General features: G+C 38.8%; 1 protein-coding gene and 1 non-coding gene across 3 annotated transcripts in view; one reads left to right on the plus strand and one right to left on the minus strand.

Annotated features, from left to right (window-relative positions):
• Pdss2 (decaprenyl diphosphate synthase subunit 2) overlaps window positions 1-21248 on the minus strand; it is a 273893-nt gene that overhangs the window by 48012 nt on the left and 204633 nt on the right. For both annotated transcript variants that reach the window (XM_033763426.1, XM_033763427.1), the window contains exons 5-6: window positions 2956-3129; window positions 1638-1769 (exon numbers count right to left, since the gene is read on the minus strand). In XM_033763426.1, coding sequence (XP_033619317.1) covers window positions 1638-1769; window positions 2956-3129 — 306 coding nt within the window. The remainder of the gene's footprint in view (window positions 1-1637; window positions 1770-2955; window positions 3130-21248) is intronic.
• LOC117286042 lies at window positions 21110-21216 on the plus strand. Its single transcript, XR_004517181.1, has one exon. It is a non-coding gene; the product is annotated as a U6 spliceosomal RNA (small nuclear RNA).

Raw genomic sequence — 21248 nt, forward strand, 5'->3', positions numbered from 1 at the left:
TTTTTTTTTTTTGAGACAAGGTCTTGTTATGTAATATAGGCTAGTCTTAAACTCACTGTGTAGTCCAGGCTGGCCTTGAACTCACAGAGATCCTCCTGTAACAGCCTCCTAAGTACTGGGGTTGCAGTGCCCAGCAATTCTGTTTTATATTCTTTTTTTTTTTTGAGACAGAGTCTCACTATGTAGGTAAGTCTGACCTGGAACTCACTAGGTAGCCCAGGCTGGTCTTGAACTCACAGCAATCCTCCTGCCTCAGCCTCCTGAGTGCTGGGATTACAGGCATGCGCCATCACACCTGGCTCCAGCAATTCTGATTATATTTTATAATCACTTCTTCTAATATCAGTTTAAAATCTTGCTAAAGTGCTTCTGAAAATATCTCTTTCCTTTCATCATTTTTGTTTCCTTTGAGTCTCCTTTTTCATTAGTTGGTTTTTGACTTTTTCTTTCTCAGGGAAGCCCTGTGGTCTTCTGTAACTTATTCTCTTTGTCAGTGAGGCAGCTGGAGTTTCTTGTGCATAACAGCACACTGAGCCTTGCTGACTGGCAGGTATGGCTGTTGAGGACTGACAATGGATATAGCATGTTTACTGAGAATGGCCCAAATAGCCACATCTGCAGGTCTCTCTCGTGGGTTTGACAGTTTCCTAAGAAAGGATTCCTCCAGGTTTCTACATGGTGATTAGGCAAGATTTTAAGCTGGCTGCTAGCATTTTGAGGGTCAATACAAGAAAAAGGTTGAGAGAGGGGAAACCTGTCTTTCAGAATGCTGCTATCCATGGCAATCTGCTGTATTTAATTTAATTTAATTTATTATTATTATTATTAATTCTTGGTACTAGGGATTGAACCTGGGTCCTTGTGCTTACAAGGCAGGTGGTGAAAACACTGAGCTAAACTAAATCCCTGGCCACGGCAATCTGCTGTAAATAGGGTATCTACCCTCATCTTCCCTGTCCTCCGTGGTGCCTGGTTTCCCCAGTGTAGGGCCTCAGATTAACCCAACCAATCACAACCACGCAGGTGAGTATATCTCATAAAGCTCTGTATAAGAAGGCAAGAACTTTTACACTGGAGTTTCTAAATTAAAAGAAAACCAAAAAATTCCTTCTCCTATTCTATCTTCATGCCTCCAAAAGGTGGGAGATTCACCCAATCCAAGCCCCTTTACCCTTCTCATTTCACCATGCTGCTTTCATCTTTGATAATGCCTCAGAATGAGTGTATAAGGTCCAAGTTTGTTTTAAAATAACCCAAAGAGCTGACAGACGGAGCTCCTGGAATTCTGCAGCTTGTGAGAGAGTCCACAGATGGGAAATTGCCGTCAGTTAAAGGGTGGTGCTATTACCACAGCCCGATGGCTGAAAACCTTTAGAAAAAAATTCATCTGAGTTAATTAGCATTCACCACAGGCTTTGGAGTTGTGCTGCAGTATTCGAAGAACTCAGATAAAAAACACAATAACGCAGTCTATAACTTCTCACTAATATCCTCTTAAAAATGTAGATTATAGGGCAAGAATTTTGCCCGTTAAATATGCTTTTATGGCTGATATATAGCTGAAATATTATATATAAACTATGTTTAAAATCAACTAAATATTAATAGTACCTAAAATAGGAGTGATTTCATCTCACCTCTCTGATCTGCTTCATCCACAAATCTCTTCCAAGAAACTCCTGATGTAAAACCACAGGTGCTGAGTTTAGATTAAAAGCCACGGTGTCACTGGCCTTTTCTTTTACAAAAGGTTGGAGGTCAGAATGAATCTAGAAGGAGCAGTTTAAAGAGTTATATCAATAAGATGTACATGCACTAGTATGTTTTAGTCATATTCAGAAAACACCAGTTTAATGCAGTGAAAAATGAAGCTTAAGGAATGTAGATTTTAAATATATTTTAATAAACAAAAGAACATTTTGGGTGATTGTCAATAATCTTTAAACTTCTTTAGTATTAATTTTCCCTTCCTCCTTTTCTCCCTCTTTCTTCCATCCTTAGGTATTGGAGAGCAAAGCCAAGGCCTTGAGCATGCTAAGCATATGCTTTACCATTAAGTACATCCTCAGCCCCATTCTTTTTTTTTTAATTTGGTAGCAGACTGCATTTTAATTTCAAGTTCAAGGTAAGGATTTAGGTAAAGATTTAATAAATATAATTACCTAATAAACGAATAACTAACAAAATATGCAAACTCTTCAAATTATATATATATATACATATATAAGCATATATATATGTATATATATGTTCCCTACTTATCAGCTGTTAAGTAACATCACAAAAATATATACTAACTAAAAATCTAAAATTATATTAGAGAGAGATTGAGAGAGGGAGAGACAGAGAAAGAGACGGAGATGCAACAACATAAGCAGCTACTTTTGAGGTATTATATATTTCATATGCTATTAAAATGAATCAGTTGTTAGAATTAAAGCTTTCAGCCAGGGATTTAGCTCAGTGGTTTCACCGCTTGCCCTACAAGCACAAGGGCCCGAGTTCGATCCCCTGTACCACCCCCGCCACACACACAAAGAAAAAAGAATTAAAGCTTTCAATTTTATTCAGTATATTACTAAATTTCACTAACTTTCCATAAGAAACTATAAGGGAATGTCAACAAAAATAACAAATATTTTTCCATTCTGTGAATGGCAATATTACCTGTTACTTAATAATTTGTATGAGTTCTCTCAGGAGTCCTCTCAGGTGGAAAGAAAAGACAAACATCACCAAGGTGGCTTAAGTAAACTGTAGCTTTCTGTCCAAATTACACAGTACTTTCCAATCATATTGCTTGTGTTACATAACAATCGCCATCCACAACTGAGACTATTTAAACACATAATAAACATTTTTTGAGACATAAAAGCAGCTTATTAAATGGCAAAAGGTTTCCGTTATCACTTTCAGCTATTTAAGTATGCTGACAGATAAAGGACACACACACACCTTATGACTCATGGCCACGTGCTTTCCGTACCGAAATGCTGTACTCTGAATCTCAGCATTGTGCTTTGCTAATTCCATCGCAGCCTGGCAGCTCTTTGCTAGTAAGGCACCATGGGAGAGGAACGTCTGCTCCTTCCAAGTTGATATTCCAATATTGTCTGTGATGTCATTTTCCTGAAAATGTAACAAAAGGCAAGATGAAAAAGGCTTTGTGAGTAATTTGTTTCTGTTTTTGAAGAATAAAAGAGTTAAGAAAAGAACTATTCACAATACTGAAGATCCTGCAACAAGACAGAACTAAAAGATGCCAAACTCCAGCTCTCCTTAGAAGAATGGGGGAAGGCTGCTTTTTAGAGTAATGGTAGAAAAAGTGTGAAGAAATGTTAAAACAAATTGTATTTTGAAGTAGGGCACTTCTATTGAAATATATTCTATAGGACAAGGCAAAAAGCAGACCTCAGACCTCTAAATTAACTTTCATTTCTTTTTTTTTCTTTTTTATTAACTCTCATTTCTATTTATAGCAGTTCTTGAATGTTTAGTGGAATTTCAAAACACAGGAAACCTACTGTGTTTAACTTTCATGAGTATAAACAGATAAACAGAAGAATTAGAGAGGAGGAAACCCATTGGTTACCTCCTGTTGGAGGTACATTCCCATTATAATGGGAATTATTATAGAAGTCATCAAAGTTTATTCTCATAAGAAACAAAGTGACAAAGGAAGATATAAAATGGCAATTTCTTGGGCCAGGGCTTTAGCTTAGTGGTTCTGCCGCCTGCCTTGCAAGCGCAAGGATTCCACTTCGATCCTCGGTACCAATAAATAAATAAACAAACAAACAAACAAATAAATAATCAATTCTTTGGCCAGGGATTTAGCTCAGTGGCATTGTGCCTGCATCGAAAGTGCAAGGTCCTGAGTTCAAGCCCTGGTACAAAGAAAAAAAAAAAAAAGGCAATTTCTAAAGTATGACAATCACTATAGTATCTGTAAATAAGTACCCACAGACCTACTACCTCTAGACTTTTGCCACCCAATAGATATACAACGTAAGTTATATGTGCAACATTACATTTTCGAGTAGTCACATCAACAGTGAAAAGGAACAGGTGATGCCAATCTTTTTGTTTCTTTTTCTGTGCTATAGATCAAATGCAGGACCTTGCGTAAGTTAGGCAAGCACTCTACTGCTGAGCTATACTGTACTCCTAGCTCTGAAATTAATAACAAGAATGACATTTTAGCTGGGCATGGTGGCCCATGCCTTTAGCCCCAGCACTTGGGAGGCTGAGGCAGGAAGATCTCCTGAGTTCAAAGGCAGCCTGGGCTACATAGTGAATTCAAGGTTAGCCTGAACTACATAGTGAGACCCTGTCTCAAACAAACAACAGACAAACAAACAAACAAACAAGACATATTTTATCTATTCTAATAATCCAAATGTTATCAATATATAATATAAAATTATTTATATATAAAATTTGTGTGCATTTTACAGTGCAAACATATCAATAGCTGTAATTCAAGTGCTCAATATTGGACAGTTTGGCTTTACACAGCGGGATCCCTAAGGACAGAAAGGATGAAACAGAAGTACAAAAAATGTTTTCATAGTGTTTCTTTGAAACCTAAAACCAACTAGAACTCATCCAGAAGGGTTAATCAATCCCAACACTTTTCTTCCGGTGCTCAGACCGTATTCTTTCTTCTTTCACCATTACTGGAAGACAAAATACAAACTATTTTAAGAGAATTTAAGCAGGCACCATTAAACGGCCAGCTCAGATTTAGCCCCACCTCTTCTGCTATGGGGAGGGGATTCTTTAACCGATGAGCCAAATCAAACTCTCAGCTTAATTTTACTGAGTCTTTGAACAAAAATAAAGCTCCCTTTATAATGTGCAACTGCCATAAGTAGGCATGGTAGCATTGGGCAATGATGAAAAGCCACACAGGAGAGAAATACTGCAAAAATTTAAGGCCTACTTTATAGAACATGAGGTATAAATGATAGCATATTTAAACTTAGAATCTGAGAATGTATTTTAAAATATTAAAAGTTAACAAGTCATATTAAAAAGCTTCAGGGGCTGGGGAGTTAGCTCAGTGATTCTGCTGCCTGACTTGCAAGTGCAAGGTCCCAAGTTCAATCCCCGGTATGGGGGGGCACTTAAGCAAAGGCATATAACCTATTTATATTAAAAATGCATTTAACAAATTCAACACTTATTTTTGAAATAAGAGTAAAATAGGAACTTATTTGGATAAAAGAGTAAAACAGGAACTGATATGTATTTCTTTAATATGAGAGGAGAGAGGGCTGGGGACTTAGCTCAGTGGTTCTGCTGCCTGCCTCTCAAGCACAACGGCCTGAGTTCGATCCCCAGTACCAAAACAAAAACAAAACAAAACAAACAAACAAACAAAAAACAACAAAAAAAATGAGAGGAGAGATAGCAAGAGAGAAACCCAAAGCCAGCAAATATTTTTTATAAGCCCTTCTCACTAAGGTAAGGAATAAGACAGATGCATACAACACCAATGCTATTTAATAACAAAATGGAAGAGACAGAGAAAGGCAGAAATATAAAACTTAGAAAGTTTAATTCTCACGATTTGAAGACACATAACTGGGAAAAACAAAAGACTCAGCCAAAAAAACAACTATAAATAAGAAAGTGAGAAAAGTAGCAGTATGTAACTTAATAACATAATTAACACCATAAATGTATCAACCATAGCTTTCATGCATAAAAACTAATTACAAAGTGTTACAAATGTTTCTTCCATTTTATATACAAAAAGAAAGATTAAAAAGCTGGGAATAAATTTGACATGTGTAAAATTGATATAAAAATATTAAAATACCACCGAAAGAGCAAAGTATCTTGAAAGAATATCATGTTCAAGGAAAGTAAGATCTAACCTCATAAAGTTACTCCAACGAAACTAATACCCTTCCCTCCCTAAAATCAGGCAAGTTGATTCTAAAGTTCATATGGAAAAATAAATAATAATAGCAAAGAAAACCTTGAAAAAAAAAACAGCAAGGTGCTGCATGTATGCATGGATGAAGGGGGTAGAAGAGAAGAGTAAATTTTGTCGGCCCTACCAGATACTATGACATACTATGAAAAAACCCTGTACTTTTAACCAGGTGTGGTGGCACATACCTATAATCCTAGGACTCTGACAGACTGAGCAGCTTGGTAACTTAGTCTGACCCTGTCTCAAAAGAAAAATAAAAAAAGGGTGGGAGATATAACTAGATGCAAGGCCCTGGGTTCAATCCCCAGTACCAACAAACAACCCTCCCTAACCAAAAACCAACTAGCTAAACAAAAAACAAAAACAAAAACAAAACAAAACACAAATAAAAGTATACTTTTTACATAGACAGTGGATCAAAATAGAAAGTTCAAAAAGCAACAAAGGTATATATAGGAATACACTATATTTTAGGGTAAAGTTGAACTTTTCAGTAAATGAGGCTGGTACTATTTACTAGAAAGAGTTGTTTGGAAAAAAAAAATCTGATCTGTATTTCACACTGTTTACCAGGATAAACTCCAAATGGCTAAAACAAAAGCAAAACAACCGCACAGATCGTAAGCAAGCTGGGAGACTATCACAGGAAAACAACCAGTGCCTCTCCCCGCTGCAACCCTTCCACATTCGAATCCCTGGAACCTGTGAATGTTACCTTATATGGCAAAACGGACTTTTCAGGTGTGATTAAATTCAGGATTTTGAGATGAGGGAGTACATGGGTAGGCAAAATGTAATCAATCACCAAGGAACAATCAGGGTCAGAGTCATAAAAAGTAATGAAATGACAGAAGGAGAAAGAGTTTAATGCTATGCTGATGGGGATTTGGAGATAGAACATTGAACCATCAGTGAAGGAATGTAGGTGATAACTAGCAAGGAAAAGGACTTCCTCTGAGTGCTTCCAAGAGGAACGCAACCTCGCCACCATTTTGATTTTGTGGCTTCTGACCCATTGAAAAAAATTACCACTTCCCAAAAGCTTCTTTCTTTGTGTGTGTGAGGCTATGAAGTAACTGGCCTCTTTAACACGGTTGGTGAAGTGGAAACCAGATGGAAATTTTGCCATATACATCAAAGTTACAAATGTATCTGCCCTGAGGCTCAGCGACCTCACAACTGGGAATTAATGTTATAGATTATGTACAGTGAAACGGAACACACACAAGGTTAGAGTCTATAGTTCACCCAGTTTCCAGGGTGATCTTTTAGAAATATAAGCCAGAACCATACTGGTCTCTAAGATGTTTCTCAAATATTCTAGGCATTTCCTCCTTAAGGCCTCCGCACTGGCTGTCCTCTCTGGCAGCACAGCAGGATTCCTATGGTTTCTGGTCTCTCCTCAAACTTCAATGCATCTTTAATCATCTACTTCCCCTCCCCACTCTTAAACCAGGACTCTGTTTTGTCTTCAAATGGCTGGAGGACATATACTTAGGTGGATATCTATTTTTATTCTTATTTTATTTATTTATTTATTTTTGAGACAGGGTCTCACTCTGTGCTTGAGACTGACCTGGAACTCACTATGTGGCCCAGGCTGGTCTCGAACTCACAGAGATCCTCCTGCCTCAGCCTCCCGAGTGCTGGGATGACAGGCGTGTGGCGTCACCATGCCCGGCTCTGTTTTTATTTTTATTAATACATATTTGCAGGACACTGCTCACAGTCCTTGGGTGGTGTTGGTGCACGCACACGGCACATCCCCACTCCCCACTCACTCCCATCTCTGATCCTCTTCCCATTTGAGGAAGACTTATCTCTCTAGGTCCTGCTATCTTTTCCTTTAGGTGGATATATTGGTAGTAAATACAGTGCATTAAATGTGCAGTACTGACTGAATGTCTTATCTTCTTTTGGTATCTCTCTCTCTAGTTTCCTCTAACCTTTCTATCTTGGTTATAATAAAGAACTGAAATAGCTTTTTTCTTTTATTTTGTGGGGCCTTGCATGTGCTAGGCAAGCACTCTAACATTAAACTTTTTCCACTGCCCAAAATAATTGATCTTAATGCTTTCTCCTGCCCACAGAAAAAGAGAAACTTTGTAGCATATTTAAGTTCTTTCTCTTCGTCCTCCTCTTCCTCTTTATTCCTCCTCCTCCTCCTCCTCTTCTTCTTCTTCTTCTTCTTTTGTTTTTTGTAGTACTGGGGATTGAACTCAGGACCTCCACATTGACCTATATCCCCATCCCCTTTTAAAAGTTTTAAATTTTGAGACAGGGTCATACTAAGTTGCTAAATCATCCAGGTTGGGCTTGAAATTGTCTCCTGCCTCAGCCTTCCAGAGTGCTGGGTTACAGGCATGTACTGCCATGCCCAATTAAGGCCTTCCTTTTTATAGTAACATACAATACTTTTTTTTAATGTTCCAGGAATCAAACTAAGGGCCTTGTGCTTGCCAGGCAGGTGCTGTGCCATTGAACTACATTCCTGGCCCAAGAGCAATACCTTTTAGCCTATTTCTTACCTAAAATATCCCATTAAGCTTGCATTTCAGCAATATAGGACAAATTGGTTATTTCTTTTCTTTCTTTTTTCTTTTTTTTTTTTTTTTTTTTACCAGGAATTGAAGAATTGAACTGATCCTTGCTCTTGTGAGGCAGGTGGCGGAATGGTTATTCTTGAATAAAATATATATTGTCTTACTATGGTGATTTAAAAATATTATTCTCTTTAAAAGGAATATAATTTCCTTGCATTCCCAGTAAGCTGTATATATCCACTATTATTTTTTTCAGAAATATTCTCAAATTCATAAATATTTTCCTCTTTTGACAAATATTTATATTTCAACACAGTACACTTAATTGTCCCTGTGGTATGATCTTCATATATTTGTTTCTCCAAAGGCTGGTCTTAGTCATATTCTTTTTTTTTAACCACTTAGGCCATATTTAAGTTCCAACAGATGTTTGTTAAATGAAGAGAACCCTGCTTATCCACTGCATTTGTTAAGCAGTCGTGGGATTTATTTTTTGGCTAAAATTTAAATGCTAATGCATAGATATATCCATAAAATACCATGCTATTTATTTATTTTTGAAACAGGGTCTCATTATGTAGTTCACGCTAGCCTTGAACTCACCAGGCTGGCCTTGAACTTGTGGTGATCCTTCTGCCTCAGCTTCCGTACTGCTAAGATTATAAGGCATACATCACCACACCAGGCTCAATGGCATGCTATTTAGCAATAAAAAATACAGAACTACTTATATATGCTATGGATAAACCTCAAAAACACACTAAGTGAAAGCCGGGTGTGGTGGCGCATGCCTGCAATCCCAGCACTCGGGAGGCTGAGACAGGAGGATCGCTGTGAGTTCGAGACCAGCCTGGGCTACATAGTGAGTTCCAGGTCAGTCTCAACTACACAGTGAGTCCCTGTCTCAAAAAAACTAAAAACAGAGCCAGGGATTTAGCTCAGTGGTTCCGCTGCCTGCCTCGCAAGCGCAAGGACCTGAATTCGATCCCCGGTACCAAAAAATCCAAAAAACCAAACGAAACAAAAAATACACACTAAGTGAAAAAAGCCAGTCCCAAAAGACCACATATGTTGTATGATACTATTTGTATGACATGGAGGAGGATAGTGGTTTCCTAAGGTTGGAGGTGGGAACTGTAAATGGGCATGAAGGTACAGGAGTGTGTGAGAAAATGTCCTAAAAATTATTTGAAAAAATGTTCCACATCACTGATCATTCGAGAGATGCAGATGAAAACAACACTGAGATTCCACCTCACCCCACAAAGAATGGCTGCTATCAAGAAATCACACAATAACAAATGTTGGCGGGGTTGTGGGGAGAAAGGAACTCTTCTCCATTGTTGGTGGGAGTGCAGACTGGTGCAACCACTATGGAAATCAATATGGAGATACCTCAAAGAGCTTGGACTGGAGGTTCCATTTGACCCAGCCATCCCTCTGCTGGGTATCTTTCCAAGAGAACTAAAAGAATCATATCACAGAGAAGTATGCGCACCCATGTTTATAGCGGCACAGTTTGTAATAGCTAAATCTTGGAAACAGCCCATTTGCCCATCCGTTGGAAACTGGATAAAGAAGATGTGGTTTTTCCATAAAATGGAATATTACTCAGCCATAAAGAGCGAGAGAATAGATTCATTCATAGGAAAATGGATACATATTGAAGATATACTCCTAAGTGAAATAAATAAGTCCCACATGTGTAAATACCAAATAGTTTCCCTGGTGTGAATATTCTGCAACAATGCATAAGATTCTAATAAGATTACTGACATTTAGAAATGGGAAGAAAGGAGCTAAAGGTGTAGGGAAGGTGGGATGGGTAGGGGAAGAGTAAAAAGGGAAAAGAAAAAAATGTGAGAGAATGAAAAGATGATAATAAAGTGTTTGTAGATGGGGAGGGGAGGAGGGGGTGAAGGAAGGGCAGAGGTAAGTGGAAAAAATGAGAATTAAGACTTGTCATGTAGAGGTACAAGATCCCAACAATGAATGTAACTGTACTGTATCCCTAAAATGTACCAATAAACTCAATTAAAGCTGAAAAAAATTATTTATGTCAATGACTGTATCACTTACTTGATAAATTTTATTTATTTATTTATTTGTTTATTTGCTGTACCAGAGATTGAACTCAGGACCTTGTGCTTACGAGGCAGGCGAGGCATCACTAAGCTAAATCCTTGGACCCCCAATTTTTTTTTTTTTTGGTTTGGGGGATCTAAGTTGGGACCTTGCACTTGTGGGGCAGGAGGCGGAACCAATGAGCTAAATTCCTGGCCCTAGCCCCAAAATTTTGAAAAACTACTGAATTATGGACTGGAAATGGGTGAATTTTATGGTATGTATTACAGTCGAGATCCAAAATATTTTCCCCAAAAGCTCACTGTGTTGAATGCTTGGTTGGTGATGGGCTTTGGGTAAGCGATTGGATAATGGGGACTCTTACTTCATCAGGGTGGTGACGGCATTCCTGGGGAAGGAGGGAAAGAGGAGGTTGGCGTAGGACTTCCCTGGGTCCTTGGCCCCTTACTCTCTGGTCTTCCCTTCTCTCTCTCTGGTTCTTGGCTGTCATAAGGTGAGCAATTGTCCTCCACCATGCCCTGCCACTAGGACGTTTCTGCCTCACCACAGGCCCAAAGTCAATGGAGCCAGCTGACCATGGCCTTACCCTTCTGAAATTGTAAGCCAAAATAAACCTTCCTCCTCTTAAGTTGTTTTTGCCAGGTGTTTGGCCAAAAGACAAAAAACTAACATACTATGTGAACTACATTGCAATGAAGTTGTTTCAAAAAAAAGCTAACGAGGGTAGCAGTTTAAATTTCTTCATCTCAAATCCTTAAATTAACCTTTATATGCCTGTCAGCTAACTTTTTAAAAAATTAAATAATTGAATTTAGCGGTACATTTTAGGGATACAGTACAGTTACATTCATTGTTGGGATCTTGTACCTCTATATGACAGGTCTTGGTTCTCATTTTTTCCCCTTGTCCCTGCCCTCCCTTCACCCCCTTCTCCCCTCCCCATTTACAAACACTTTATTTCCATTTTTTCATTTTCTCTCATTTTTCTGTCGGTTAACTTTTGATGGTTTGTATACCATTTTCATTTATTCATACATAAACATTCACTGAGGTTCTAGCATGGGTCAGGCTCTCTGCAAAGCAATTTAGACACAAAAATTAATAGATAATTTTGTCCACAAGATATTCACAGTCCAGGGAAAGAATGTGTATATCAATTATCAAAATTAACAAATGTATCCAATTATCAAAAATTCAATTTTGTTCATTATATATTTATCGAGATTTAGACATTTCATTATTCATCATTTAGGTATTTTAAATTATGAAAGTAATAAAAAATTAGGGAATTCAGATAACCAAGAAAGAATTAAATTTATAGTCCCCTGAAATCTACTACCATAAGTTAATTTGACCATAAATTAATAATTCTATTCCTAAGTTAATAGAAACACTATTCTCTGAATATGGAAGCATTACCTATTATGAACTTGATTATTAATAAAGCAAAAATCCCCCTATTCATTTTTGTCAGTTTGCCACATATATATACTATAAGAACATGCTTCATTACAAAGGAAAAGCCAAAGTACAATTGTAAAATACCAAGAATAGTATAACAACCATATTATAATTAGTATAACAACCATATTCATGCCCTCTCTTCCCTCCTTTTTTTCATAATATTTGAGTTTTTTTTTTTTTTTTTTGAGACAGGGTCTTGCTATGTAGCCCAGGCTGGCCTCAAACCCGTGGTGATCCTCCTGCCTTAGCCTCTTGAGTGCAGAGATTACATGTGCCACCTCGCCCAGCCAGCATTTGAGATTGAATCCAGGGCCTTGCACAGGCTTGGTAAACACTCTAACACTGAGCTACTTCCCCACCCTGATAATCACATCTAAATTACTATCTCTATATGTTGGATATAGTGGTACCTTGATTCACAAACAATTCTTTCCACAATTCTGGTTGCAAACTGAACTGGATGAATATTGAATCAATATCCCTATAAGGTCAACATCCAACCTAACCACTGCATATAGAATTGGTGGAGCCGGGCGTGGTGGCTCACGTCTATAATCCCAGCACTCAGGAGGCTGAGGCAGGAGGATCACTGTGAGTTCAAAACCAGCCTGGGCTACAGAGTTCCAGGCGAGTCTCAACTACATAGTGAGACCCTGTCTCAAAAAAAAAAAAAAAAAAATTGGTGGAAATGAGTGAATATAGTCAGAATAAATGAGATTTAGATATACTTACAGCATCTACCTATCTATATATATAATGTAGCGTTTACTGAAGAGTTATTGTATATAAAAGGAGGACACATTCAGTGAATATTTACTTTTGACAAAATTTCCTTTTCTTCAGAAAGGTAATATATATTACACACTTGTATGTCAACATAGTGAGTGTCAGAGAGAAGTACATTAATTTAGAAAAATATGATTCTCTGTCTCATGACCTTTTTGCTCAAATAAGGCTGGTTCAAGTAACACAGGAAAGAACTCCCAAGCTTGTGAAACGATGTTCTCCTGAGAGAGAGAGGCATTGGTGTTAATCTCAGATACAATACGCTGTTCTGCTACTTATTGTCTGGGAGATATATACTTTGAGCTGCTTTTCTTGTAGTGGTGATACATTCCTGTGTATCTATTCACAGGAGGGCAAAGTGCATTTGTATCAGTGGAGATCTGGGATTAAAGGTCAGGTCCGTGGCCATGGAACACAGGCAAACTAATTGGCCCAGGAAGATGTCAAAGCTCAACTAGAGTCTGCTGGGCCAAACTGCGACCTTTCATATGATCAGAATAGAAGAGTTAAGGAAACTCAGTAACTGGCTCTCTGGGGAATTTCAGAGTACTTTTAAAAAAAGTATGCAGAGGCTGGAGATGTGGTCATGGTTAAGTATGTACCAAGCATGTGTGAACATGCTGATCCCCATCACTACACACATACACAGGGGCCGAGGATTTAGCTCAGTGGTTCTGCTGCCTGTCTCCCGAGTGCAAGGTTCTGAATTTGATCCCCGGTACCAAAAACAAAAACAAACCCACATATGCACAGTTCGCAAGTATTTCCTTTTCATGCTGCCCACTTCAGATTCATACTCTGGGTTACTACCTCTATAAATGTGACTTAAATTTGCCTTGGGTATGTGAGTAGATCTCTTCAAGGTACATGGCAATCTGCCCTTGCCCTGTGCTGGGGACTGAACCAGGGCCTCTCACAGATACGCAAGTTCTCTACCACTAAGCTAAAACCCAGGCCTCACACGTCATTATTCTAAATGTCTGCTCTGTACTACCACTTTCAACTATTTTGAGAAGCTAAACAAGACAGAAGAGTTTATTAGTCTTGTTAAAAAAACAGCTTAGGAAAGTTTCAATATTTAGGGATTAGAAGGAAGCAAAGAGAATGAAATCTAGTATTTCCAGGAAGCTAATTACACGCTTTCAAATCATTTAACATACCAGGCCCCCCAAACCCTAAGTATCATCATTCTCATTTTATGTAAAGAGGTTTTAACACAATATTGTGACTGGGCCGGGGTTTAGCTCAGTGGCACCACGCCTGCCTTGCAAATGCAGGGTCCTGAGTTAGATACTGGTGCAGGGGGACGGGGAATCATATTGTGACTAAGATGAGACACTTGTAAGGAGCAGTCTTTGATATACAGCAATAGGGTTCTCCTTTGCTTAACACAAAAATATAAGCAATGCTTAATTTTCTTTTATGGCTTAAAAAGTAGGCTGTGTTTAAGAATAAATGACATGTTTTATATTGTATCAAAAACATTTAATGCTATACATTAAGCCTTTTAGTAATATCTACTGAAGAGATACAGAAACATGTAAGTAAAAAGGCTAGAAAGAGCAGATATGATAAGTATATTTTCAATAGTCCCGTGAGAGACAGAAAAAAGCGTAGTATTTTAACATCATCTAACAAGATGAAATGATTTGCTTTGATTTATATTACAGTCAAATGGGAGATAGTAAAGTGGGTACCCAGAAGCTTTTTATCCATGTAAATTATGGAAAAGAAACTGGTAAGGTTTGAAATGAAATTCAAATTATTTTAAAAGTGTTTCAATTCAATACATAGAGCTGTTAAATTATACTTACAAGTTAGACACATTTAAAAATCTAGGCATCATCTGGTGGAGGGAAGACCAGCTTCTCCCTCCCCTCCCTACCAGTCAGCTCTTGCTAAGATGCATGCCAGCCTCCTTATTGCAGAGGATGGGACAAAGGAAGCCCTATTTGACAGCATGAATCCTTCCTACCACCAGTATTCCTGGGATAGGGACACTTCAAACGGCCGGAGGGTAGTAGGCACTTTTAGGATGGATTGCAAGATAAGGGTGGGAGGGAATCTGCAGTAATTCTTTGAGATGAACAAACTGGACAGCACCAAAGAGAAAATGTACCCTGCTGCAAAATGCCCAGAGGAGACTGGAGCTTGGTGTATCATGTAAATGTGCAGTAGACAGTGTCACTGATTTTTGTGTGTGCTTACTATATGGCAGGCACTGGAGATCTGAAAATTATTAGGCATTACTCTTGACCTTTCAGAGAGGTTCAGCCAGGGAGAAGGAAAAATATTAAATGATTGTAAAGCCACTGGAAATGAAAAAATTTCAGAGCAAAGAGCAAATAATTCAATCAAGGAAGGGCTAAAGGAAGCTGTGATGGCTTGACTTTTAGCTGAGTTTGGTTCCGAAGAATAAGCTGGAATTAGCTAGGAAAATAAGGTAGGGGATAACTTCAGGTTACCAATATTCATTCTATTTTGTTCAAACATAGTGCAAGATGTAGGTGAGAAAACCTGAGACTAGCCAATGGGTGAGAGGCCCTGAAATTTAGACCTAATTGTTTAGGTGTTAGGGAGCTGTTCTCAGTCAGAAGGACATGATTATATGTGCAGTTTAGATGGGCTGAGTGCTGTACTTGAGGTGAACAGGAATGAAGTAACACGGGCCAGCGGGAACTGAAAGGCAAGAACGGTATGTGCTGCTCAAAAGCAAAGCAAGGTTGTTCCTTACTGTGCACAGGACGAGTGGCTCACCAGGTTTGATTCTCTAGCCCCCAACTAGCAAAACTCTCATTTTGTTTAGGTATTTACTGATTCTGCTAATGACGAATTTAGGAGAGGGGATGTAGTCCAAATCTAGCCAATTAGATATGAGAGACACCTTTCAGAGACCCAAGTAGAAGCAGGAACTGTTTTCTCTGGAGGTCACTGGTCTGTCTCGATAAGGAATACTGAGGGCTACTGCAGCCAGACTGCTACCATCTGGGTAATAAACATAACAGTAAGGAGACAGAGATGCAGAGAGAACCCTGATACCACTGAGTTGTCATGTTAACTATCCCTGGTGCCTATCTCCATGTGTTCAGGTAGAGTAGAATACATTTTCTTACTTTTATATCTATTTAATTGAGTTTTCCATTTTTGCTGCTGAAAGCATGCCAGTGAATTCACTCCCTACGATGAAAATCTATCCCCCTCCAGGAAGTCAGTTCATGCCAACATTAACTACTGAAACATTTCAGGGAGAATTTCCTTAGAATAATATATTACTTACTGCTCTATAGAAAATTACCCTAAAACCTGTCATCTTAAAATAACATTATCTCAGTTTCTGAGGGTCAAGAAATCAAGAACGGCCATGCAAGGTGGTTCCACCTCAGGGTTTCTCATGAGGTAGCAGTTAAGCTGTTGAGTAGGGCTACCATCGTATAAAGGGCCTAGATAATTTGTTCCCAAGATCACACTGGTGCTGGCTGGCAGTTGGCTTGAGTAGTTGTCATTTGGGCCACGCTGCAGTGCTGTTCAAACGTGAGCACAGTTGGCTTTCCCCAGAGAGCAAGTGGACACCTAATCTTGGAAGTGACAAACCATCACTTCTGCTGTATGGGAGGTGGCAGTCATTGGGGATGGTCTCAGAGGCTGGCTACCACAGACAAATTCTACAAGGACAGTTATTTGCTTAATACTGTAAATATTTTTTTTTTTTTTAGTACCGGGTATCGAACTTGGGTCCTTGCGCTTGCGAGGCAGGTGGCAGAACCACTGAGCTAAATCCCTAGCCCAATTCTGTAAATCTGAACATTTTGAAGTCTCTTAAATATTTTGCCAGGTTGTTTTTTTTTTTAAGAAAGATTCTTTTGATATACACATTTATAAGTCAAGTATGAGACTGTCTCTTTACCATTGGGCAAAATTATATTTGCCTGTGATGTTATCATATGTCTTAGTTACTTTTTGTTGCTGGGACAAATACCCGACCTGCACAGCTTAAAGGGGGAGAGGTTTATTTTGGAACATGGATATAGTCCATGATTGGCTGGCTCCAAGGTAGGACCGTGTGGCTGAGAGGCACAGTGGGGGAAAAGCTGCTCATCATGGCTGCCAGGAAGGAGGGGGAGAAGGGAGGAGGCAGGAAGGGATACCCCCCTGACCCCCGCCCTGACCTGCCTCTTCCAACAGTCAGCTAATAATGCCCCCATGGTTCAGTCACCTTCCTAAAACCGCACTAACAGCATCTAAGGGCTGGGGAACAGTCTTGATCTAAGTTACAATATGTAACAAGTTCATTCAAACTTGGGAAGTCATTGATTAGCCATTTCTATTTCCTCTATTTTATTTGCTAAAGATTTAGAAAGTATCTTCTATGCACAAGATACTGTTCTAGGTGCTTGTGCCAGTGAGCAAAGCCGGAGTCTAGAGCCTTACAGTTATTACGGTCTAGGAAAGAAGCCGATTGGTAACCATGTTAACTTGGTTTTCAACTTGATGGGGTGGAGACAGGAAGAGAGCCCTCCCCAGAAACCAAGCATGCTCAAACCTTCATCGTGGATTTCTGGCCTCTAGCAGTATAAGAAAATAAATTTCTGTTGTTTATGGTAGCCCAAGCTGACTAGCACAACCTCTTATTAGGATCCAATGAGTGAAATTTTGAAAGTATATTGTTTCTTGCCACATTTTTTGCAGTGTGGTTTATAAACAACCATCACATTAATATAATTGTCTTCAGGTTTTTTGAGGGGGCCAGGTATAGTAGCACATACTTGTAATCCTAATTACTATGGAGGCTGAGGCAGGAAAATTGCAAATTGGACCCCAGCCTGTGCAAATTAGCAAGACTGTTTCAAAGTAAAATAAAAAGGGTAGGAGATGTAGCTCTGGTAAACTGAACCCTTGGTTCAAGTCCCAGTATCATCTTAAAAAAATGTTGAAGAGATCCATTTTCTAGTTATCTGTTTTTGCATAACAAACTACCCCCAAACTTATGGCATACAAGAACAACCATTTCATTATGATCACAGATTCTGTGAGTCAGGAATTTAGATGAGCCAAGCCAACAGTGAAGATGGCATATTTGCTCTACAATATCTGGGGACCAGCCTGGGAAGACCAGAAAAGCTGGGGTGACTCAGAGGTTTGGGGATGATCTAACTAGCTGGGGTACAGGGTAGGTGAATCACAGGGGATCCATTCCAGTAAGATGGCTTATACACACACACACACACACACACACACGCACGCACGCACGCACGCACGCACTCACTCACGCACGCACACACAGTTAGGTATGTGCTACTGCACTGGCTCCCTCCACAGGTGACTGACAACCACAGCAACTCACCTGGAGCCTCCACATGGCTTCCTGCAGTATGTTGGCTGTGCTCTAAGGGGAGCTGATCGAGGCAGTGTTTCAAGAGAACAGGCAGCACAAGACACTCTTAGAATCTAGTCTGAGAAGCCACAAAGTTCCACTGCTACAATATGCTACTGGTGGAGGTGTTCCCAAGCCCATTAAGACTTAAGGGAAAGGGCAGGATTCCCACCACCGCTTAGGAGGTGACAGATGGAGTGGCAAAGCATATTCAGCTTTTTTTGTTTTTAACCACTACAGTCTACTTTTGAATGGACTACTCAGGAGAGCAACTGCTTTCTCCACTCCCTTTCAGTCATGCTTTTAGCTAAGGTGGTGGTGCAGGAGATGGAATGAGGCATCCATGGGGGAGCTCGGTGAGGGCTCCTCATCAAGGATGTAAAAGAGGGAACCTTAAATTTTTCACTTGAAAATCTGGATGAATGGCATTGCTTTTTCTGAAGAGAGAACAGTGGATGGTTTTGGAAGGACAGATCACATATCTGGTCTTAGATGTGCTGAATATGAGCTGCCTGTGAGACCTCCAAGTGGAAATACTGAGCAGCAGCTATTAGCTCTCAAGGTCAGGAGTGATCTGGGATGCAGATCAAATGGATGGTTACTGAAGGTTTGGCCTTCATTTTCTGAATACTTTCCTCCTTCCCTTTGATCAGAGTGGTACCCTGTTATAAAGAATTTCCATGATTAACAGTGAAGCTTCATCTTCCAGGAAAATAAACTGCCTTTTAAGATGTTTTGTTGAGATAGCCATCAGTCAGTGACCTAGAGCAGTTCCAAACGATGTACAAATTTAATTTAAGTATTTAACAAATGAAAACATCCATCAAAAAGATCCACTTTAAAGAGGGCTGCTATGCACACTAAGCTTTCACTGATAGCTTTGTACCTTCTCAATATCTGGATCAACCTTTACCACCTTTGCATGTTTAATCTTTTTTTTCAATTTAATTTAATTTTAATTTTAATTTTTTTCCTCATTGAGTTTATTGGTTATTGGTACATTTTACAGTACAGTTACATTCATCATTGGGATCTTGTACCTTTACACGACAGTTCTTGGTTGCATATTTAATCTTTTACTCCTATATTCAGTTTCTATTATGTTTAATTTACAACACCCTTGCTGTTTTTTATTTTGTTTTTTTTTACTGGTGACTGAACTCAGGGTCATATCACTGAGCCGCATCCCTAGTCCATTTTTAACTTATTTATTTATTTACTTATTTTTGAGACAGGGTCTTGCTATGTAGTTTAGGCTGGCCTTGAACTAACTATGTAGCTCAGGTTGGCCTCAAACTCTTGATCCTCCTGCCTCAGCCTCCCAAGTGCTGGAACAACAGGTGTGTGCTACCACACCTGGCCATTTTTTTCTTTTTGAGACAGAGTACTGCTAAGTTGTTCAGGATGGGCTCAAACTCGGAATCCTCCTGCTAGAATTACAGATGTGTACCATCATGCTAGGCTATCTTTGGGGCATTTGATCTTCCATTAAATAAAAAATGTTATGGATTAAAGAAATATATAATACTACTTCTTAAATGTGGTAGTGAGTGCCTACATATATCTGCCATACATACTTTTATATATTTAGTACCCTTTATAATTAAAACAAATCATTTCAAACTATTCTCAGTAGTCTTCAAATTGGAATAATTTAAACGTTTTTACTTGGAGCAAATGATTTAAGCCTGTTTCTACTTTGTGAAAAAAAGGATGTTATTAAAATTATTATTTATTTATTTTTGTTTTTTTGGTACTGGTGATTGAACTCAGGTCCTTGCACTTGCAAGGCAGGTGGTATAGGTATTCATTATCATTACTACTCTCAGCATCTTCAAAGTCTTGGAAAGTTTGCAAGTGAAACAAGCCTGAACAGATGTCCAGCAAACAATAAAAGCGGACATGGCATGTTTTATTAGCTCATTAATATAGGCCTTGGGTACAATGTGAGGGACAGGTTGTGAGTAACTGGACCAATGAAACACACCCCAGAGTATCTTAACACTTTTATACAGCAAACAGTTTCACGTTTAAACCTCTTAAAATATATGTTTTCTTTTTAAAATAGCTTTTATATATATAGGAGTATTTTTAACTTCAAAAAAAGGAAAATAAACCTTTCCTATTCCCAATCTATAAAATAAACCATTCACTATGAACTTTCTTCCATGTTGACAGGATTAATTATCTTCTTTCAACTTCAACTCACCAATTCCCTCTCTCTTGCCAACCTCCCTGGTCTTCCTACATCCTCTTTTACAGGAACAGTCTGAAAAGTCCTAGATTCTCCATCACTATTATTCTGTGCCTCTGTTTGCACACATGTACGATAATGGCTACATATAAAACACTACTTTATGGCTGCAACAGTACCTAAGACAAATTCAAGAAAATTTCACAAAAATGTACAAAAGCAATAAAAGGTGTGGTAGTACATGCTTGTAATTCTAGCATTTGAGAGGCTGAGGCAGGAAGATCACTGTGAGCTTCAGGCCAGCCTGGGGTACATAATGAGTTAAAGGCCAGCCTGAACTACATAGCAAGACACTGCATCAAAAAAAGCCAACAAGGGTCAGGGATTTAGCTTAGTGGCTCCATGCCTGCTTCAAAAGCACAAGGACCAGAATTTGATCCCTGGTACAAAAAAAAAAAAAAAAAAAAAAAAAGCCAACAAAACAAAACAAAAAACACCAACAAAAACCAGTACAAAGCCATACTGGGCATTATCTTTATATTTGGATTCATAATCTACCCTGGCTTAAAAAAAAAAAAAAAAAAGAATCCACACTGGTGGTGGCAAGGTAACTGTCTTTAGCCTGACATAATACCTTGGATTAGCAAAAGAAAAATGAAAGCAAACACAGACACAAAACATGGTCTGTATGTGAAGAAAAAGACCTCAAGAAAACATGAGTCCTCACCTTGGCAGCATGCATACTAAAGGTGGAAGAACACACAGAAGATCAGCATAGTCCTTGTGTGAGGATGACACAAAAACTCATGAAGCATTGCATATTTCTAAAGGCAGGAGGTATTGTAACCCCAGATTTTA

The sequence above is a fragment of the Fukomys damarensis genome, unplaced genomic scaffold, assembly GCF_012274545.1.
Source record: "Fukomys damarensis isolate Sample0158 unplaced genomic scaffold, DMR_v1.0_HiC HiC_scaffold_14, whole genome shotgun sequence".
Lineage (NCBI taxonomy): Eukaryota > Metazoa > Chordata > Mammalia > Rodentia > Bathyergidae > Fukomys > Fukomys damarensis.